This window comes from Colossoma macropomum, unplaced genomic scaffold (genome assembly GCF_904425465.1).
Source record: "Colossoma macropomum unplaced genomic scaffold, Colossoma_macropomum, whole genome shotgun sequence".
Lineage (NCBI taxonomy): Eukaryota > Metazoa > Chordata > Actinopteri > Characiformes > Serrasalmidae > Colossoma > Colossoma macropomum.
In genome coordinates, this window is record NW_023495965.1 from 1532114 (window position 1) to 1549817 (window position 17704).

General features: G+C 41.1%; 1 protein-coding gene across 6 annotated transcripts in view; it reads left to right on the forward strand.

The window, feature by feature from the left end:
- The first annotated feature begins 4253 nt into the window (after nt 1–4253).
- The window catches only part of slc8a1a (solute carrier family 8 member 1a), a 34597-nt gene continuing 21146 nt past the window's right edge, over nt 4254–17704 (forward strand). For all 6 annotated transcript variants that reach the window (XM_036564295.1, XM_036564297.1, XM_036564296.1 and 3 more), the window contains exons 1-2: nt 4254–4439; nt 10906–12748. In XM_036564295.1, the coding sequence (XP_036420188.1) occupies nt 10941–12748 (1808 nt within the window). In that variant the 5' untranslated portion in view covers nt 4254–4439; nt 10906–10940. The remainder of the gene's footprint in view (nt 4440–10905; nt 12749–17704) is intronic.

The following is a 17704-nucleotide window of genomic DNA, read 5'->3' on the forward strand; positions in this document are numbered from 1 at the left end:
AACAAAGAAGCTAAACGATGGACTGACCACCCCAGAGTCCAGACCTCAACACCACTGAATGTGTTTGATTACTTCAGAAAATCATCAACCAGCTTCTAAGACTGAACTTTGGAGGTGTGTCTGCAGATTCTTTGAGGAACTGAAAGTGAGGCTCCTGAAGAGAATAGAAGCTGGAATAAAGGGAGAGAGTGACTCACTGACTCTCACAGCTGAGAGTAGAGTTAGCTGCTGAGGCTTCTGGGTAATTTTCAGTTAAATATACACAGTGGTGTCTGAGAATGGTGTGGAAATGCTTCTGTTTTGCATACTAGTTTAATATCTAAACTCTTAAAAAGACGGTTCTTCAAGGGTTCTTTAGTAAAGACAATAGTTCTACAAAGCACCAAAAGGGTTGTTCTATTGTTATGATATCAAGCTTGCAACAATAGCAGAGCCCTTTTTGGTGCTATGTAGACCCATATAAACAGATTCTCCATCAGTCTGAAGAAAAACGTCACCATTCACAGAACCCTTTAAGAATGCAAATGGTTCTTTAAGTGTTCATGGTTCTATAAAGGGTCAATGTCTTTGCTAAGGAACTACTGGAGAACCATCTTTTTAAAGCATGTAGTCTAATTCATAGATTAGATAATATACAACGTATATTATCAGCACAGCAGTCTGAGTGAAAAGTAGAATATTTGAAATTTCAGGTTAATTTTCAGAGTTTCTCAGTGTTTGGTGGCGTGTCCCTCTTTTGCTTTAATGACAGCGTGCACTCGAGCTGCAGGTACTCGCTTCACTGGAAGAGATCAGACTAAAAACAGTCTGACAGGCCTAAACATGGTCAGTGTCACAAATCTGATTATGTTTTAATAGAGAAACACAAACAGCAGAATCTACAATATTTCTTCATTTAAAGGTCATAACTTTTCTTAGTTTAACCCTTTTCAAGACGCTAAGATGGTCTGTTTGTTTCCACACCGTAAAAATGATTTGTCAGCTTAATTTAAAAATTTACTTCATGTAACCTGTAATTAAACTAGTTTAATTCAACTAAAATCATTTGAATGAACAAGCATTTTGCTGAGAGTATTTATTTGAGGTGAATAAACTAATTAGTGTGAACAATATGCACGTTAGAGTAACAGTATGTACTGTAAAATACTGTTACTGTAACATCGGAGGTGATGAGCCTGGGTGGGAGTGCAAGTTGCTTTAATTTGAATCTGATTTCAGGACTTTGGATTTGAGGTGAGCAATGTAGAAATGTCCATGGTGGAACAACAAACCACAAACAGGAAAGAAACAGAACTAAACTTAAAAGAACACAAACTAGAACCGAAAAACCTACAAGACGACATAAAACTAGAAACACGGAACAACCAACAAGGGGCTAATACCAACAACGCAAGGCAACCAGATTGAGCAGACACAGGAGTCTAAATACACTGACGGGAGACAAGAAACACCTGGGGCTCATGAGGAGGTGGAACTACAGACAACACACAGGTGAGACAAATGACAATGAGGCAGGACGGGGTGGAGACAAAGGCCAAAACAACAACACAAGCACATGAATAAACACATCAGGGAATGTAAACAAAGGCAGAAACAGAGACAAACAAGGGCAGAGCAGGGCAGGACGTTACAGTCACCACATGAAGTAAATTATTTAAGTTACCATTTTTTACAGTGAAAGTTTAAATAAAAGCTCATACTAAGATGCTGGAGTAACCGAATGCTCTGCTTTTCTTCAGTTACCTCAACTTCAGACTCCACAGTTCAACCAACTCAAACTTCTTCAGTCAAAAGTTCTTCCAGCTCACGTTTGTAGTTTCTCAGCAGTTTCATAGTGAACAGTGTGGAGTTTGTGTTCTACTCCAGCTGGGACTTTTTCCCCTATTTAGGCTTCCAGATGTGGACAGCTGTGGAATTGCTGGGGTTCAAACTCACGATCTCCCGAGGTCAGGGGTGAAGTTTTAGAACACCGCCCACAAGATGTGAAACACAGGGGGTCCTGAGGGGGCTGAGACCCCCTAATTAACCTCTCAGACCGGGTCCTGTTTGCCACTGTGTTTCATCACCTCTTCTTTAACTACACTCTGTAAGCGTTTGTGAACTGAGGAGACACTGCTGTAGTTTAGAAAGTGAAATGTTTTCCTGTTCTTGTTTGATACAGGATTTCAGCTGCTCATCAGTTCAGGGGCTCATTTGTTGTATTTTTCATTTTATAATGTGCCAAATGTTCTCAGTGGTGACAGGTCTGGACTGCAGGCAGGTCAGTTTAGCACCCAGACTCTTTTAATACGGAGCAATGCTGCTGTAACACATGCAGAATGTGGTTTTACATTGTCTTGCTGAAATAATCAAGGCCTTCCCTGAAAAAGACGTCGTCTGGATGGCAGCATATGTTGCAACATGTATGTATCGTTCAGCATTAATGGTGCCTTCACAGATGTGCACGTCACCCATGCCATGTGCACTAATGCCCCCTATACCATCATGAATACTGGCTTTTGAACTGTGCACTGATAACAAGCTGAGTGGTCTTTAGCCCAGAGGACACAGTGTCCATGATTTCCAAAAAGAATTTTAAATTTTGGTTCATCAGACCACAGGACACTTTTCCACTTCAGCTTAGTCCATTTTAAATGAGCTCAGGCCCAGAGAAGGTGGCAGCATTTCTGGATTCTCTTTATATTTGGTTTCTTCTTTGCGTTTTAGAGTTTTAACTTGCATTTGTGGATGCAGTGATGAACTGTTTTCACAGACAGTGGTTTTCAGAAGTGTTTCTGAGCCCATGCAGTGATTTCCACTACAGAATCATGTCTGTTTTTAATGCAGTGCTGCCTGAGGACCCAAAGATCACGGCCAGCAAATACTGGTTTTTGGCCTCGTCCCTTACATACAGAGATTTCTCCAGATTCTCTGAGTCTTTTAATGTTATTATGTACCGTAGATGATGAAAAGCAGAAGTTCTTTGTTATTTTACGCTAAGAAACATTATTCTTGAATTGTTGCACTATTTGATGGTGCAGTCTTTCACAGAGTGGTGAACCCCTCCTCATCTTTACTTCTGAAAGACTCCACCTCTCTGAGATGCTCTTTATCATGTTACTGACCTGTTGCCCATTAACCACCAGGTGTTTTTTTAGCATTACACAAATTTACCAGCCTTTTGTTGCCCCCGTCCCAACTTTTTTGGAACGTGTTGTTGGCATCAAACTCAAAACAGGCATGTATTTTTCAAAACTTAATAAGATTTCTCAGTTTCAACATTAGATATGTTGTCTTTTTGCTATTTTCAATGAAATATAGGGTTTAAATGATTTGCACTTCATTGCATTTTGTTTTTATTTACATTCTGCACAGCTTCCCAACGTTTTTGGAAATGGGGTTGTACTTATCAAATATATTTTTGCAATGTTTCAAAATGGCCAAAAAACTATTTCCTAAATATATATATTAAATGTATTTATCTGTATTAGTTATTATCTGTGTTCAGTTGTGTGTAATGAAGGTTCCAGATGTAACTAAACGTTCTTCTGTGATCTGCACTGTACTTTACATTAACCATGTACGTCTGCAGTCAGACTCTCACACACAATGTATTTCACATAAACAAGATATCAGATCATAACTGCATTTTCACGGAGTATCAATACCCACAACACTCGCTTCTGTCCTGTTAAAGGATCATTTGATCAGATTTAAAATGAAGATACTGGAACACAAATTCATCTCTAAAGGTATCAGACAGTGAAGAGCATCAGACAGTGAAGAGCATCAGACAGGATTCTGGATATTTTCATACATTTTCAGATGGATTTGATAAAAACATTTACACACAGTTATTTTTGTCTGTGTGTAAAATTTTAAACAGATGCATTTTAAAATATATTTGCTTAATAAGACAAAATATCCTGAAATACATTTTAGTGTTTGAATGTATTTCAAACATATAAAAATGTGTCCATATATTTTTTCCCATATGGGCTCACAGACCCTGGCTGTACTGGACCTGAAGGAGACCCCAACATCCAGCAGATACTGAGAACCGCACACACACACACACACACACACACACACACTCACACACACACACACACACACACACTCACACACACACTCACACACACGCACTTATCAGCCCGGTCCTCATCACATTCTCACACTCACTCTGAGCTCTCTCTCTCTCTCTCCTGCGGGGGGCGGGCGAGCGGGCGGCGGTTTATCTGCGGGTGCTGAGTGCAGGACAGCGCGTGCTGAGGGATTGCAGCCTTGTAAGGAAGTGCAGTCGGGATGAGGACGATAAGCAGCGCGCTCTCACTCGCTCTGAGACGCTGCCCATGTTTAGAGCGGCCCGTCCAGCCCGGCCTGCCACAAACAATGCCTGCTCCAGCGTCTGCTGAGCTCAGTCCACTGCCGTCCAGCGCTCCTCTCCAAACGCACCGCAGGTGAGCTCCAAACTCACTCTTTAACCCTCTTTACCACTCATACTCCAGCGGGCAGGGCAGAGTGCTGCTGAGGTCAGCGTGGTCAGGGCTCTGGGACTGTGTTTAGATTATTCGTTTAGATGTTATGATGATGATGATGATGATGTCGGTGGGTGAGACTCTCCAGCTGTGGGTTCTTCAGTATGTCCTGGTGGGCTACGCTGTCCAGTGTTGACCTGACGGAGGAAAATCTCTTTTAGTTTATGGCTTTAAAACAGATTTTATAAACTAATATAAAACAAATCAGCTTTAACTCCTTCATCAGCTGCGTTTATCCCCGGGAGGAGATGAGCTGCAGAGCTGGCTCTGATTGGTCTGAAGTGATGAAGTTTGGTGGATTTATATCTCAGATCAACATCTCACAGAAATTATCTCAATTTTTTGTTTGCCTACAAATTCTAAACTTTTATCCACAATCAAATGTGGCTTTGCATCATTTCCTTGACAAATGATGTCATTTTTGTTTAGCAAAACAGTTTGACTGTTCTGGAACATTTGGAGTACAAATATTTCACATATTACGTTTTATGTTGAGAAAAATATCCACATACAGCACTTTATTAAACAGAAAGGCGAAGCATAATCAACAGATCAATAACAATAAATATGATACATATTATTATAAAATTAATCATATTTAGCTCTGTCTTTCCGTTTAGTCTGTCCTGCTGTGCATCATGGTTTTAGCACTCAGGCTGAATCCAAGAGGACCGAAAATCAATAAAAAACATGGCCGCCTTATGCTTATTGTTTATTTTTACAGAATGAATCAGCATCAACATTCTTGCACTTTGAGCTCACAGACACTCCAGACTAACCATTTCTGAAGGGTATCTGAGGTGCCTGTATTCAGGATCTCTATAAGAAAAACATTTTGAAACTTAGCAGACGTTATGTACGTTTTTGTTCAAAAACTAGCCAAATTCATAAAGATATCAAATTTCTGTTTGAATTTACATGTCAAATAATGGCAAATCTGAGCAGCCCAGAGTCTCTGAAAATAACAGCATAGGCTTGTGTGACTGTCACATGTAAATACTTTATAATTGCAGTTGTAATAATAAAATTTTCCCCCTATATAATTCTAGGGTTCTAAAGGTTAAATAAAGGTCATACCACAGTTTATTTGGGGCATAAACAGAGAGATTGATAGATTCTTTTTTATTATATTATATCCCCAATTATAATTATTGTTGTCACAGTAGAACTCAGTACAGCACCACATATACAATACCTGATATAGATAATAGAACAGTGGCGCAGAGACGTAAATTCATACAAGAAATTCAAAATATAAATAGACAAATCCATTTTTGAGATGCTGAGAATTCTACGTGTTAACTGTAATAATATACAGGTTGAATAATCGTATAATGTTTTGAAAGTAGGTTGAACTGAACTGTAGCGTTATCTGAAGAATAAGCTTTGCTTGGTTAGATGCAGAATAAACTTCACAGCATGAGCATAATTTGCCAAATTAAATTAGCAATGCTAGTAAAACATGATAGTCCTCTAGTAAATTTGCCTGTAAGTGAATATACTAATTACGCTAATTATGCTAATTATTCACATCATGTGAAACCTTTGTGATGAACAGACCAACAGAAACGCTTCAAATTATATGGAGTAAAACCTTTTCACATTAACTTACACTGAAAGTTCAGAATGTTTTCACTCCTCCTGTAAAGTTACTATTTTGGACGTGTTTTTATTGGACAGTGGTGATGCGCTAGTCTGCCAGCGATTGTGCTAGAATGCTAGAAAAAGCAGCCAGCGCTAGCAGAGCTTGCTACATGTTTGTTTAATTGGCTTATGACATTATATGTGTTTGAATGTTTACATATTCAGATTTTACCGTCTTCACTTCAGAACTGCAGTGACAGCTTTAGCACTTTCTAGCTAAATATTTAATTAGCATATGTATTACTGTGTTGTTTATTTATGTGCTCTAAATGGCTGTTCTGCTAAAAAGAATATAGTCATGTAAATATAGTCTTTAAATAAAGAGGATCATATAAGTGCATTTTAATTTAGTAAAAGATGAATAAAAATCAGTCTTTCCTGTTTGTGCAAATTATTCCAGTCGTTTTTTTTTTGTTGTGGGTTTAATTCAGGGTTAAAACTTACGTTACTTCATATATACTGAGTTTAATCAGGCACACACTTAAGGTATGAGGCCGTTCTGGACTGCAGGCAGGTCAGTCTAGAACCCGCACTCTCGTATTACACAGCCATGCTGCTGTAACACGTTTCAGGTTGAAATAAACATGGATGTCCCTGAAAAAGACTCCAAGGTGTTGCTCCAACATGTGTTCAGTGTTAATAGAGCTTTCACAGATGTGCAGGTTATCCACTAATACCCCCCCACACACACACCATGACAGATGAATTTAGAACTTTATGCTGGTAACAATCTGGATGGTTCTTTGGCCTGGAGAACACAACGTCCATTCTGTCCATAAACAATCTGAAAGGTGGACTCATCAGACCACAATAAATGTTTCCACTGAGCATCAATCCATTTCAGATGAGCTCCAGCCCAGAGAAGTTGGCGGCGTTTCTGAATGCTATAATGTGACTTCTGCTGTGCATATTACAGTCTTAACCTGCATTTGTGGACAGAAAGACTCACCCGAACACAGTGACGCGGGAAGGTGTTTTAAGCAGTGTGTCTGTGATGTGAACGATGACATCGTACTAAATAATTTACCTTTTTCCATTTGAATTTTTTCTTACTTTATATCTAGCAGAGTGAGTCATACTGCGCTTTAACGAGGCGAGAGACGACAGCACACACACAACTGACACATCAGAGCTCTGACATCATCACTCCGCTCTCATTCTGGACCAGCTTTATGCAAATGAACCAAGTGGCGACCAATCAGATTGTTGATATGTGGGTGGTAACTGATTGTGTCACACCCACAGTCACACTCTGAGTGTGAGATATAACGGTTACAGCAGCTCTAACTCTATGGTCAGTTGCTAGGAAACAGACATGACAGCTGATTGTCACCTTTGATTGAGTAGGTTAAGATTTCCTAACTGGAGATTAGATGCTGTAAGTTCAGATTCCTAAATTTAGATCAGATTTGATTCTGTAATATGAATTTGTGAAAAATCTTATCCTGACCATCAGATCTGAACTCAGGACTAAAGAGAGGGAGTTTCTCTAAAACGGCTCCTGCTGAGTTAAACAACACTCAATACTGGGGAAACAGAGACCCCTACAGGTGAGAACTGAGAAAACAATCCATTACATGCGATCATTATTCATTTATCTAAAGACAAATTCAGTCTTTTTCAGTAAATATTATAAATTATTTAGCATCTACTATAAATTATTCAGTAATTATTATGAATTATTCAGTAGCTACTATGAATTATTCAGTATCTATAATTTTTTGTCAGTATCTGCTATTAATTATTCAGTAATTATTATGAATTATTCAGTGATTATTATGAATAGTTCAGTATTTATTATGAATTATTCAGTGATTATTATGAATAGTTCAGTAATTATTATGAATTATTCAGTGATTATTATGAATAGTTCAGTATTTATTATGAATTATTCAGTGATTATTATAAATAGTTCAGTATTTATTATGAATTATTCAGTAATTATTATGAATAGTTCAGTATTTATTATTAATTATTCAGTAGTTATTATGAGTTATTCAGTAGTTACTGTGAGGCTGTGTGGGGTCTGTAAATGTGAGCGTGAGGAACTGAAGTGAACTGAGTGCTGGACTGAAGAGGGTCAGAGAGGTCAGTGGTCCGACTCAGCCGGGTGGTGGGGGGGAGTCAAGGGGGGGGGGTCAAGGCAGTGTGACTCAGTGATGATGTCATCATTTCTCCTCCACCCCTGAGCCGAGTGCTGAAGTTATACGAGGAGAAAGCTGCCTGTAGTGTTCACACACACACACACACACACACACACACACACACACACACACACATCTCTCACTCATCTCTCACACACACACACTCATCTTACACATAATACACACACACACACACATCTCTCACACACATCTCTCACACACATCTCTCTCACACACACACTCATCTTACACATAATACACACACACACATCTCTCACACACATCTCTCTCTCTCACACACACACACACACACACACACATCTCTCTCACACACACACTCATCTTACACATAATACACACACACACACATCTCTCACACACATCTCTCTCTCTCACACACACACACACATCTCTCTCACACATCTCTCACACACACACACACACATCTCTCACACACATCTCTCACACATATCTCTCACACACACACACTCATCTTACACATAATACACACACACACACACACACACATCTCTCACACACATCTCTCTCTCTCACACACACACACACACACATCTCTCTCACACATCTCTCACACACACACACTCATCTTACACATAATACACACACACACACACATCTCTCACACACATCTCTCACTCATCTCTCACACACACACACTCATCTTACACATAATACACACACACACACACACATCTCGCACACACTCACACACAGACACACACACACACACAAATCTCTCACACACAGACACACACACAGATACACACACACACACACTCATCTCACACACAGACACACACACAGATACACACACACACACACACACACACACACTCATCAAACATCATGAGCGACTTTTTTAATGTTTAGTCACTTTATCTGAAAATATGAACATAAATCATCCAGAACAGGGGAGTCAAACTCAGCCACTAAAAGGGTCTCATTATCAGATCTGTGGGCCAGAGATCTGTGTCTGTGTTTTAGGTCATTTAATTCACATTTTGCTGTAAAGTGAACAGTAAAATATAAGCACCTGTAGTAGGTCTTGAAATATTACATGAATACTTGAAATATTCTGAATGTAAACGTCCCCAGGAGCTCAGCCTTTTAACCCTGCCCATCTGCTTAAACTGGACATGTGGCATCTTCTCTTTGCTGTAAGTTCATTAAGACTTGGGTGTTGGGGAAGGAGAGTCAGAGCACATTACGTTGTAGTGCATGCTGGGGATTGTAGTGCAGCAAATTGTGAAACGGGCTAATATTAAATGATGTTATGAACTAATATTAACTGATGTTTTCAATCTGTTTACACACTGAATAAACTCTGTAGGAGACGTCTGAGCACAGCTGTTAGATACTGATGGTGTGAAAGAGCGACTGATTGGCTGATTCCTCTAATTATTCATCATCAGTCCAACCGACTCTACAGTACACTCTTAAAAAGATGGTTCTTCAAGGGTTCTTTAGTAAAGGCAGTGGTTCTATGTATAACCATGAACACTCAAAGGACTGTTTGCATGCTAAAACACCGAAATGGTTCTTCAGTTCTGTATGTGGTTCTATGTAGACTCTTTGTGATAATGGTTCTATACAGCACCAAAAAGCATTCTTCTATTGTTACAATAATGCTTGACACACCAATAGCAGAACTCTTTTTGGTGGTATATAGAACCATTGCCTTTACTTAAAAAACCTTAAAGAACCATCTCTTTTAGGAGTGTAGAACTTGCTCAGAGGTCGTTTTAGTTCAGTGCTGCTGCTGCTACGGCTCAAACTACAGCCGTCTGCTGTTTAGATTAAGAGACTCGATTCCATGAAACAGGAAGAACTTTGAGCTCTGTAGAGTTTACAGCTGGAAACAGCTGCATTCAGCACACAGCAACAACACAGACACACAGCAGAACCAATGAGGTGGAAGAACTCACTGATTAACACAGGAGCATATTTAGTGGACAATCAGTACAACACACACCGAGATGAGTGGGTTCACCTTCAGGCTGCTGTGTTCAGATTAACACTGCTGTGTGTGTGTGTGTGTGTGTGTGTGTGTGTGTGTGTGTGTGTGTGTGTGTGTGAGCTACTCGTCGCTCATGCACAGCATGTCTCAGTGTCACTGCCTCAGGATTCACCCTCCAATACTGAATTAATATACATGATTCATATGATTCACTACATATGATTCACTATATAGCGACACTGACCTAAATATGTGATTCATGTGATTCACTAAATACAATTCATATGATCTACTACATAGTGATACTGAATTCACACATATGAATCACTGCATACTGATGCTGAAGTTAAACATACAATTCATATGATTCACTATACAGTGACACAGCATCCACACATTTGATTACAAATGAGCCCAGATATATATTCACTAAAGTAAACAATGTATGATACAATGTTTTTAGCCTATTTGCTAATATCAATACAGCTACACTATGATGATGATGATGATGATTATTATTATTATTATTATTATTATTATTATTGTTAGTATAGTATACACAGTATTAAACATATTAAGTATCAGTTTGTCTGTTTTCTAATCAGAATCTTTTTCTCTACAGGGAAAAGTGAAGAGACAGGATACCTGATCAGAAAGATGGGACAATCAGAGACCTCAACTTTCCTTCCTTACAATATAAAACTCGCTCTGTTCTTCGTCTTTTTTTCCCATGAGCTTCACCTTGTTGCTGCTGGAGGCTCCAAGCTGGATGAAGGTTCCTCTTCAGCCAACGAATCAGGAACATGTTCTGGTAGCTACGAGTGCAAGGAAGGAGTGATGCTGCCGATATGGACTCCAGAAAACCCGTCGTTTTCAGACAAGCTGGCTAGAGCTACGGTCTATTTTGTTGGACTGGTCTACATGTTCTTGGGGGTCTCCATCATCGCAGATCGTTTCATGGCATCAATCGAAGTCATCACGTCACAGGAGAAAGAAATCACCATCAAGAAGCCCAACGGAGAGACCATGACCACTACGGTCCGCATCTGGAACGAAACGGTGTCCAATCTGACTCTCATGGCTTTGGGTTCCTCTGCTCCAGAGATCTTACTCTCCGTGGTGGAAGTTTGTGGACACAACTTCGATGCAGGTGAACTGGGTCCGAACACCATCGTGGGCAGCGCAGCTTTCAACATGTTCGTCATCATCGGCCTGTGCGTCTCCGTCATCCCGGATGGAGACCACCGCAAGGTTAAGCACCTCAGAGTGTTCTTCGTCACTGCGGCCTGGAGCATCTTCGCCTACACCTGGCTGTACCTGATTTTGGCCGTTATTTCTCCAGGTGTGGTGGAAGTGTGGGAGGGGCTCCTCACTCTCTTCTTCTTCCCCATATGTGTCGTGTTCGCGTGGGTCGCTGACCGCAGACTTCTGTTCTATAAGTATGTGTATAAGCGCTACAGAGTCGGGAAGCAGCGGGGGATGATCATCGAGACCGAAGGGGAGCCGGAGCTCCAGTCCAAAGCGGACATTGAAATGGACGGCCCGATGCTCAACTCCCACGGAGAGGAGTTCCTGGACGGAGCTGTGAATGCTGAGGTGAAAGATATGGACGAGGAAGAAGCCAGGAGGGAGATGGCCAGGATTTTAAAGGAACTAAAACAGAAACATCCGGAGAAAGAGATGGAACAGCTCATTGAGCTCGCCAACTACCAGGTCCTGAGCCAGCAGCAGAAGAGCCGTGCTTTCTACCGCTGCCAGGCCACCAGGCTCATGACCGGTGCGGGGAACATCCTGAAGAAGCATGCTGCAGATCAGGCCAGGAGGGCAGTCTGCACCCATGAACTTCGCTCAGAAGTTTCCGAAAACGACTTTTCCTCGAAGATCTTCTTTGACCCAGGCACCTACCAATGTCTGGAGAACTGTGGATCAGTTGCGCTGAACGTTGTGCGACGTGGGGGTGACTTGACCAGCACCATTTCTGTGAACTACCGCACCGAAGATGGCACCGCCAATGCAGGATCTGACTACCAGTTCACAGAGGGCGTCATTGTCTTCAAACCAGGTGAGACTGAGAAGGAAATTCGAGTTGACATTATTGACGATGACATCTTTGAGGAGGACGAGCACTTCCTGGTCCATCTCAGCAATGTAAAAGTGCTGTCTGAAGGCCAGGATGATGGGAACCTGCTTGTGAACCATGTGGACAGTCTGGCGAGCCTGGGCCTGCCGTCCACGGCTACAGTGACCATCTTCGACGATGACCATGCCGGAATCTTTGCGTTTGAGGAGCCGGTGGTTCACGTGAGTGAAAGCATCGGCATAATGGAGGTGAAGGTGGTGAGGACGTCCGGTGCCAGAGGGGTTGTGGTGGTGCCCTACAAAACCATCGAGGGAACAGCCAAAGGAGGCGGAGAGGACTTTGAAGATACTTATGGTGTCCTGGAGTTCCAAAATGATGAGATCTCGTAAGTTTTATATTGTTTACACTTTTAACCCTAGTTGAAGCTTGTTGTGACTAGTGTTAACACCTTAAATGGTCAGAGCTCATCTGCCCAGTGTTTTATTACACACTTCTAAAACCTAAGAATAGCTCAACCAGTTTGCATTAAGAGTTCCCTGTAGTTACTGAATAATAAGCCATAGTAAGTAATAAGCCTGGGATTTTAAGGGGTTAAACCATTGTGCAAAATGGAGCTTGAACCAAGACCAGGACTAGAGCGCACTGGCAGACTAACTTCGATAGACTTTTCTGAAAGGCAGTGTTTATAAAGCCACATGAGTCTTTCATGACAACTGACATAAACCTACATAAACATGTACAACAGCTTATTTCAACAAGCATTAGTTGTCAGAAAGGCTGTTTTGGTGTGAAATTAACACTCAAGCCAAGTGTCACAGGATTTTACTGACTGAACTTCTTATTAACCATGAAAAAGTCAATATACCAACCATTTAAATAATAAATGATAATAGTGTGATTTATTTTTCACTTCCAGAAATTTCAGAACTTTAACTGTGCCAACATTGACCCATGTGCCCTCAGTGTCCTTCTATACCTTCATTTCTCTACCTCCTGATGAATTATTGGCTTTTGTTTACCTCCTCTAGCCTCTCTGCTCTTCACACCTCCCTCTGTACTTCCTCCTCTGAGCTTTGCTTTCACTCTTTTGCTTGCTTTATCATTTCACAGCATTCCTGAGTCTTGTCTCCTTTAGATATTGAGCATATACAGATGTTTACCCTGATGTCTCCTGATGCACCAGGGTTTGTCAGGCCTAGCATGACCTTTAGCAGACGCTACTTCCTCTGGGCGAGGAAACGTTCAGCACATCCAGCTGCAGAGAAGCTGGTGAGAGATCAGCGGAGGGGAATTGACTCCGTCAAGCCGACAGTTATGAATAAAGCTGATACAGAGCATTAGCGAGGAGGGAAATCTCACCATAAAGCTTATGAAAGGAAATACGGCAACTCCATGAGCCAAATACGGAAGCACAGTGAGATAGCTGGGCTCGTACTGGACCTTGTGTGCCAATTACCTTCTGTTGCGTCTCACAGACGAGGCAGGATGTGAGTCAGGCTTATATCATACGTTTCTGCTGCAGTGAAAGCGCCAGAGGAGCATGGCATCAACAATCTGTCACACTAAGAATGAGGCTCTGACTCAAAGCCTGAACTGACAAAAACCAAATAGTGTTAGGAATGAAGGAGGAAAGTGGAGTCAGCTCTCAGTGAGTTGTTAGGTCTGGATTAGAGGGGAGGGCTGACAAAGTCCTGACCGAACCTGACCCACCTGACCCACAGCGAGGTTTAGTCTGCACTCAACCTGACAGCACCACATTTGTTAAACCCAACTCAAAAAATAGCAAACGCAAGAGCTTTTAATGTGAAAAAACCTTACACTGTGTAATGTGTTATTGACACCCTGGTTTTCTGGGACTTCAACTGTTTTCATTGTTTAATATTTTAGTGCCATTAAAGCAACATCACTGGGCAGCTCAGCACAGTTGGAAGAGACGCTAGTTTCACAAGTCAGAGGGTCGGTACATTTCGTCCGTCAATGTTGCTGAGAATCGCCTTCTTTGACAGGAACAGGCCATTAGACTGACGCAAAATATGAAAAATAACCAATCACAGGCTGCTGCTGGTGGGTGGGGCAGGAAATTTCCATCCATGGCAACGACAAAAACACACGAATACCGTCAAATATTTGAAACTCTAGTTTCGATTGTTGGTCGTCTGTTGAGTTTGGACTGATGTGCCTCCTGCAGTCGGGCGATTTGGCCAAAAATCTGATCACAGTGTAGAATATTATTTTATTTAATATTGATAGTTATTGCTAATAATTATACACTCTTAAAATAAGATCGCAACCTGAACGCTGAAGCTTTTTTGGTCCCCTAAAGAACCTTTCAATGAATGGTGAATCAGTAGAACTTTTTACAGAACCTCAGCATAATGGAAAGGTTCTAGAAAGAGCCCCTAAACTAGTATAGAACATTTGCCTGGTGTAAAAAGTAAGAAGTCTTCTTTTATATTGAGGTTCTTAAGGGGACTAAAACTGGGCATCACTCAAAAAACCTATTGTGCGTTTATTTTTAAGAGTGGACGCCTTTAATAACGTTCCATTTTAGGTCTGAGTGAATGGCTAGACTTCTTCTACCTCCTAATTTATAGAGCGTAAGACACACAGCACCACCTAGTGCACTGAAATAGCAACTGTTCAAAGTTCAGACCCTTTGCTGTCAACGGGACACAGAACTGTTTTACTGAGAATCCCTCAAATGCGCATTATTGCTGTGAAGTGAGTGTTTGTTTCTGATGTGTGCTGTTATTGTTATCTCCCAGTTTCGTAGCTGTAGGTTCCTGCAGTCACGGCTGGAAGTTCTCAGGCTTCCCCACTGAACTCTGAATTACTGAGTGACTTCACTGTTACTCGTCCCTTCACTCAGTCAGCTGGAGGTTTGATCCTGACCAGCAGGTCGTCCTGCTAGGGCTGCAGTCCGTCTCCTCTTATGGAACACGCCGCCGCATCGTTTATCGGCGCGGTCACGTGACACGGCGACCCAGAGCGCAGACATTTTCCATGCGAGGGAGGTTATAAGGACAGATATAACCCGCCGAAGATAAACACCCTGAAACGAGGCCGAGTTTTCAAACGCCTTGAAATGGAAAAGGTCCCGACTCGCGCTTCTTTTCAGCTGATTAATGGTGAGACGTACGCAAATTTACACAGTGAAGTGAAGGCGCTGCTTTGAAGTGAGCAGCCCCGGCGGCCCTCCTGGCTCCGAGCAGCGCTGGAGCTCCTTATATAGGCAGGCGGCGGGGAGCGCGGGGCGGGCGCTGATGTTTGGAGCCTCAGGGCAACATAAATCAAACGCACGTCCTGCATTCTTTACTCCTGAATTAGCTTCCATACGCTGCTTGATTTGTGTTTGTTTCAGCTCACAGGAAACTGCAGGAGGAGACGAGCAATCGCAGATTAATGCAGCAATAATTATGATTTATGATGCAGCATAAACCATAATCACTATAAACCCTGAATTTTTGGGCTGTTATTCAGCAGCTGCAGCTGTAGGTCAGATTTGGCAGATACATTTAAACATGCATTTGAAGCTGAACACGTCCTTTAACACCACAGTCTGGACAATAACACCCACACTGTGAGGGGGGTGGGGGGACTTCCTGCTCCAGGGTCATTAGAACAGAAGTGGTGGGTGGAATAAAATTTTAGGGGGGCTGGTTACGGGTTAAGGGGGCAAGTATTTAGTGACTGTAATGAAGATAACAACCGCCTAATTACAGCTAGACTACAACATTGTGGCTAAATCATTAGAAAAGTACCCGCTCATTAGCATAATCAGACAAAACAAAACGATTTAAACTATTTAACATAACACAAGAACTAATGACCAGCATTTAACTGGCACTTTCCTTGAATAGAGTTTGATTTATGTTCCATTACATTTTTAAAGCAATAAACAGGCTGTTATTGTTTTTATTTCTGTAAAACGTGAAGGGATCTGTACTTTAACTTAAAATTAAATGATTAAAATTAGCATTTGAAAAAACATAATTGTCCACCTTTACTATGGTGATACTGGGCTGTCCCACCTCACTGGCAGTGAACATTACTAAAAATATACTCATTATACTCAAATAACATAATTACAGTGTTACTTGGTTCATTTTCAAACAATTTAGCGCTATAATAACCAGTTTTCTCTATTCAGTATTTTTTAATTTACCAACAAAAGTCATTTTAACCCCTGTCCCACATTTTATGTGCTGTCCTGTTGCCCAGACCTGTTCTCCTGTAAAGAAAAAGGTACATTCTGTTTATTAAGATATCAACAGAAATTTGCATAATCGCTTTCTGCAGAATGACCATCAGACTGGCCAGTATTTTTATTATATTTTCTCAATTTACACCCAAAACACTGATTTGGCTGCAGTAAAGCTGAATAATACAACCCTGTTACCAGAATTACTGTTATACATATTTATATAAATATATATGTATATATATTTATATGTGTTTAATGTATGTAAACTATATGGCCATTTTAAACTTAAACATTTCAAAACCATAACATTCGATTAGCTGATCTTCAGGCAGCAAACAGCTCCATCTCTTCATTACAACTGATGATACACCTCAGCTATCTTGCTGGTTAGCATGCTAAAGGCTACACAGCTAACAATATACACCACGGTTCAACAACATCCACAGGTTTACAGCCAGATGAAGAAACAGTCCTCAAACGCTTCGTACATCATGGTCAAATGTCTTAAAACACTTCTGGCATTGTGAAGTTTGCACGGCTAGCTGATTAGCTCACTGAGGCTAAGCTAGCCGAGGGCGAGTGTGTTCCGTCTGAATAATCTGCTTCTCGCTGCTCCGTCCTCCATTTCCGCTGTGAGTGGACGTTTCTGTTTTAGATTCTTCAGCAGCCCAAAAACAGGACTGAACTAGAAATCATCACTGAACAAAACCGAATCTCTTAAACAGTAACTTTACAGGAGAACTAGTGGAAGATAAATGAACCAGATTGTTTGGCATTAAATTTTAAAACAATACAAATTATCTAAAAAAGTAAAAACACGTCAAAATGTTATAAGGATTTTGCACAACAGCAACGAAATACTGAGATCTGTTGTTGCTGAAGACAATCGCTTGTTTAAATTTATATTTAAACATCAGCGTCTTTGAGTTCTTGAAAAGCGCTATATAAGTAGTAGTAGTAGTAGTATTATTATTATTATTATTATTATTATTATTATTATTATTATTATCAACTTCACAGACTGGGCGGCACGGTGGCGCAGCAGGTAGCGCTGTCGCCTCACAGCAAGAAGGGCCTGGGTTCGATTCCCGGCCGGGCGACCAGGGTCATTTCTGTGTGGAGTTTGCCTGTTCTCCC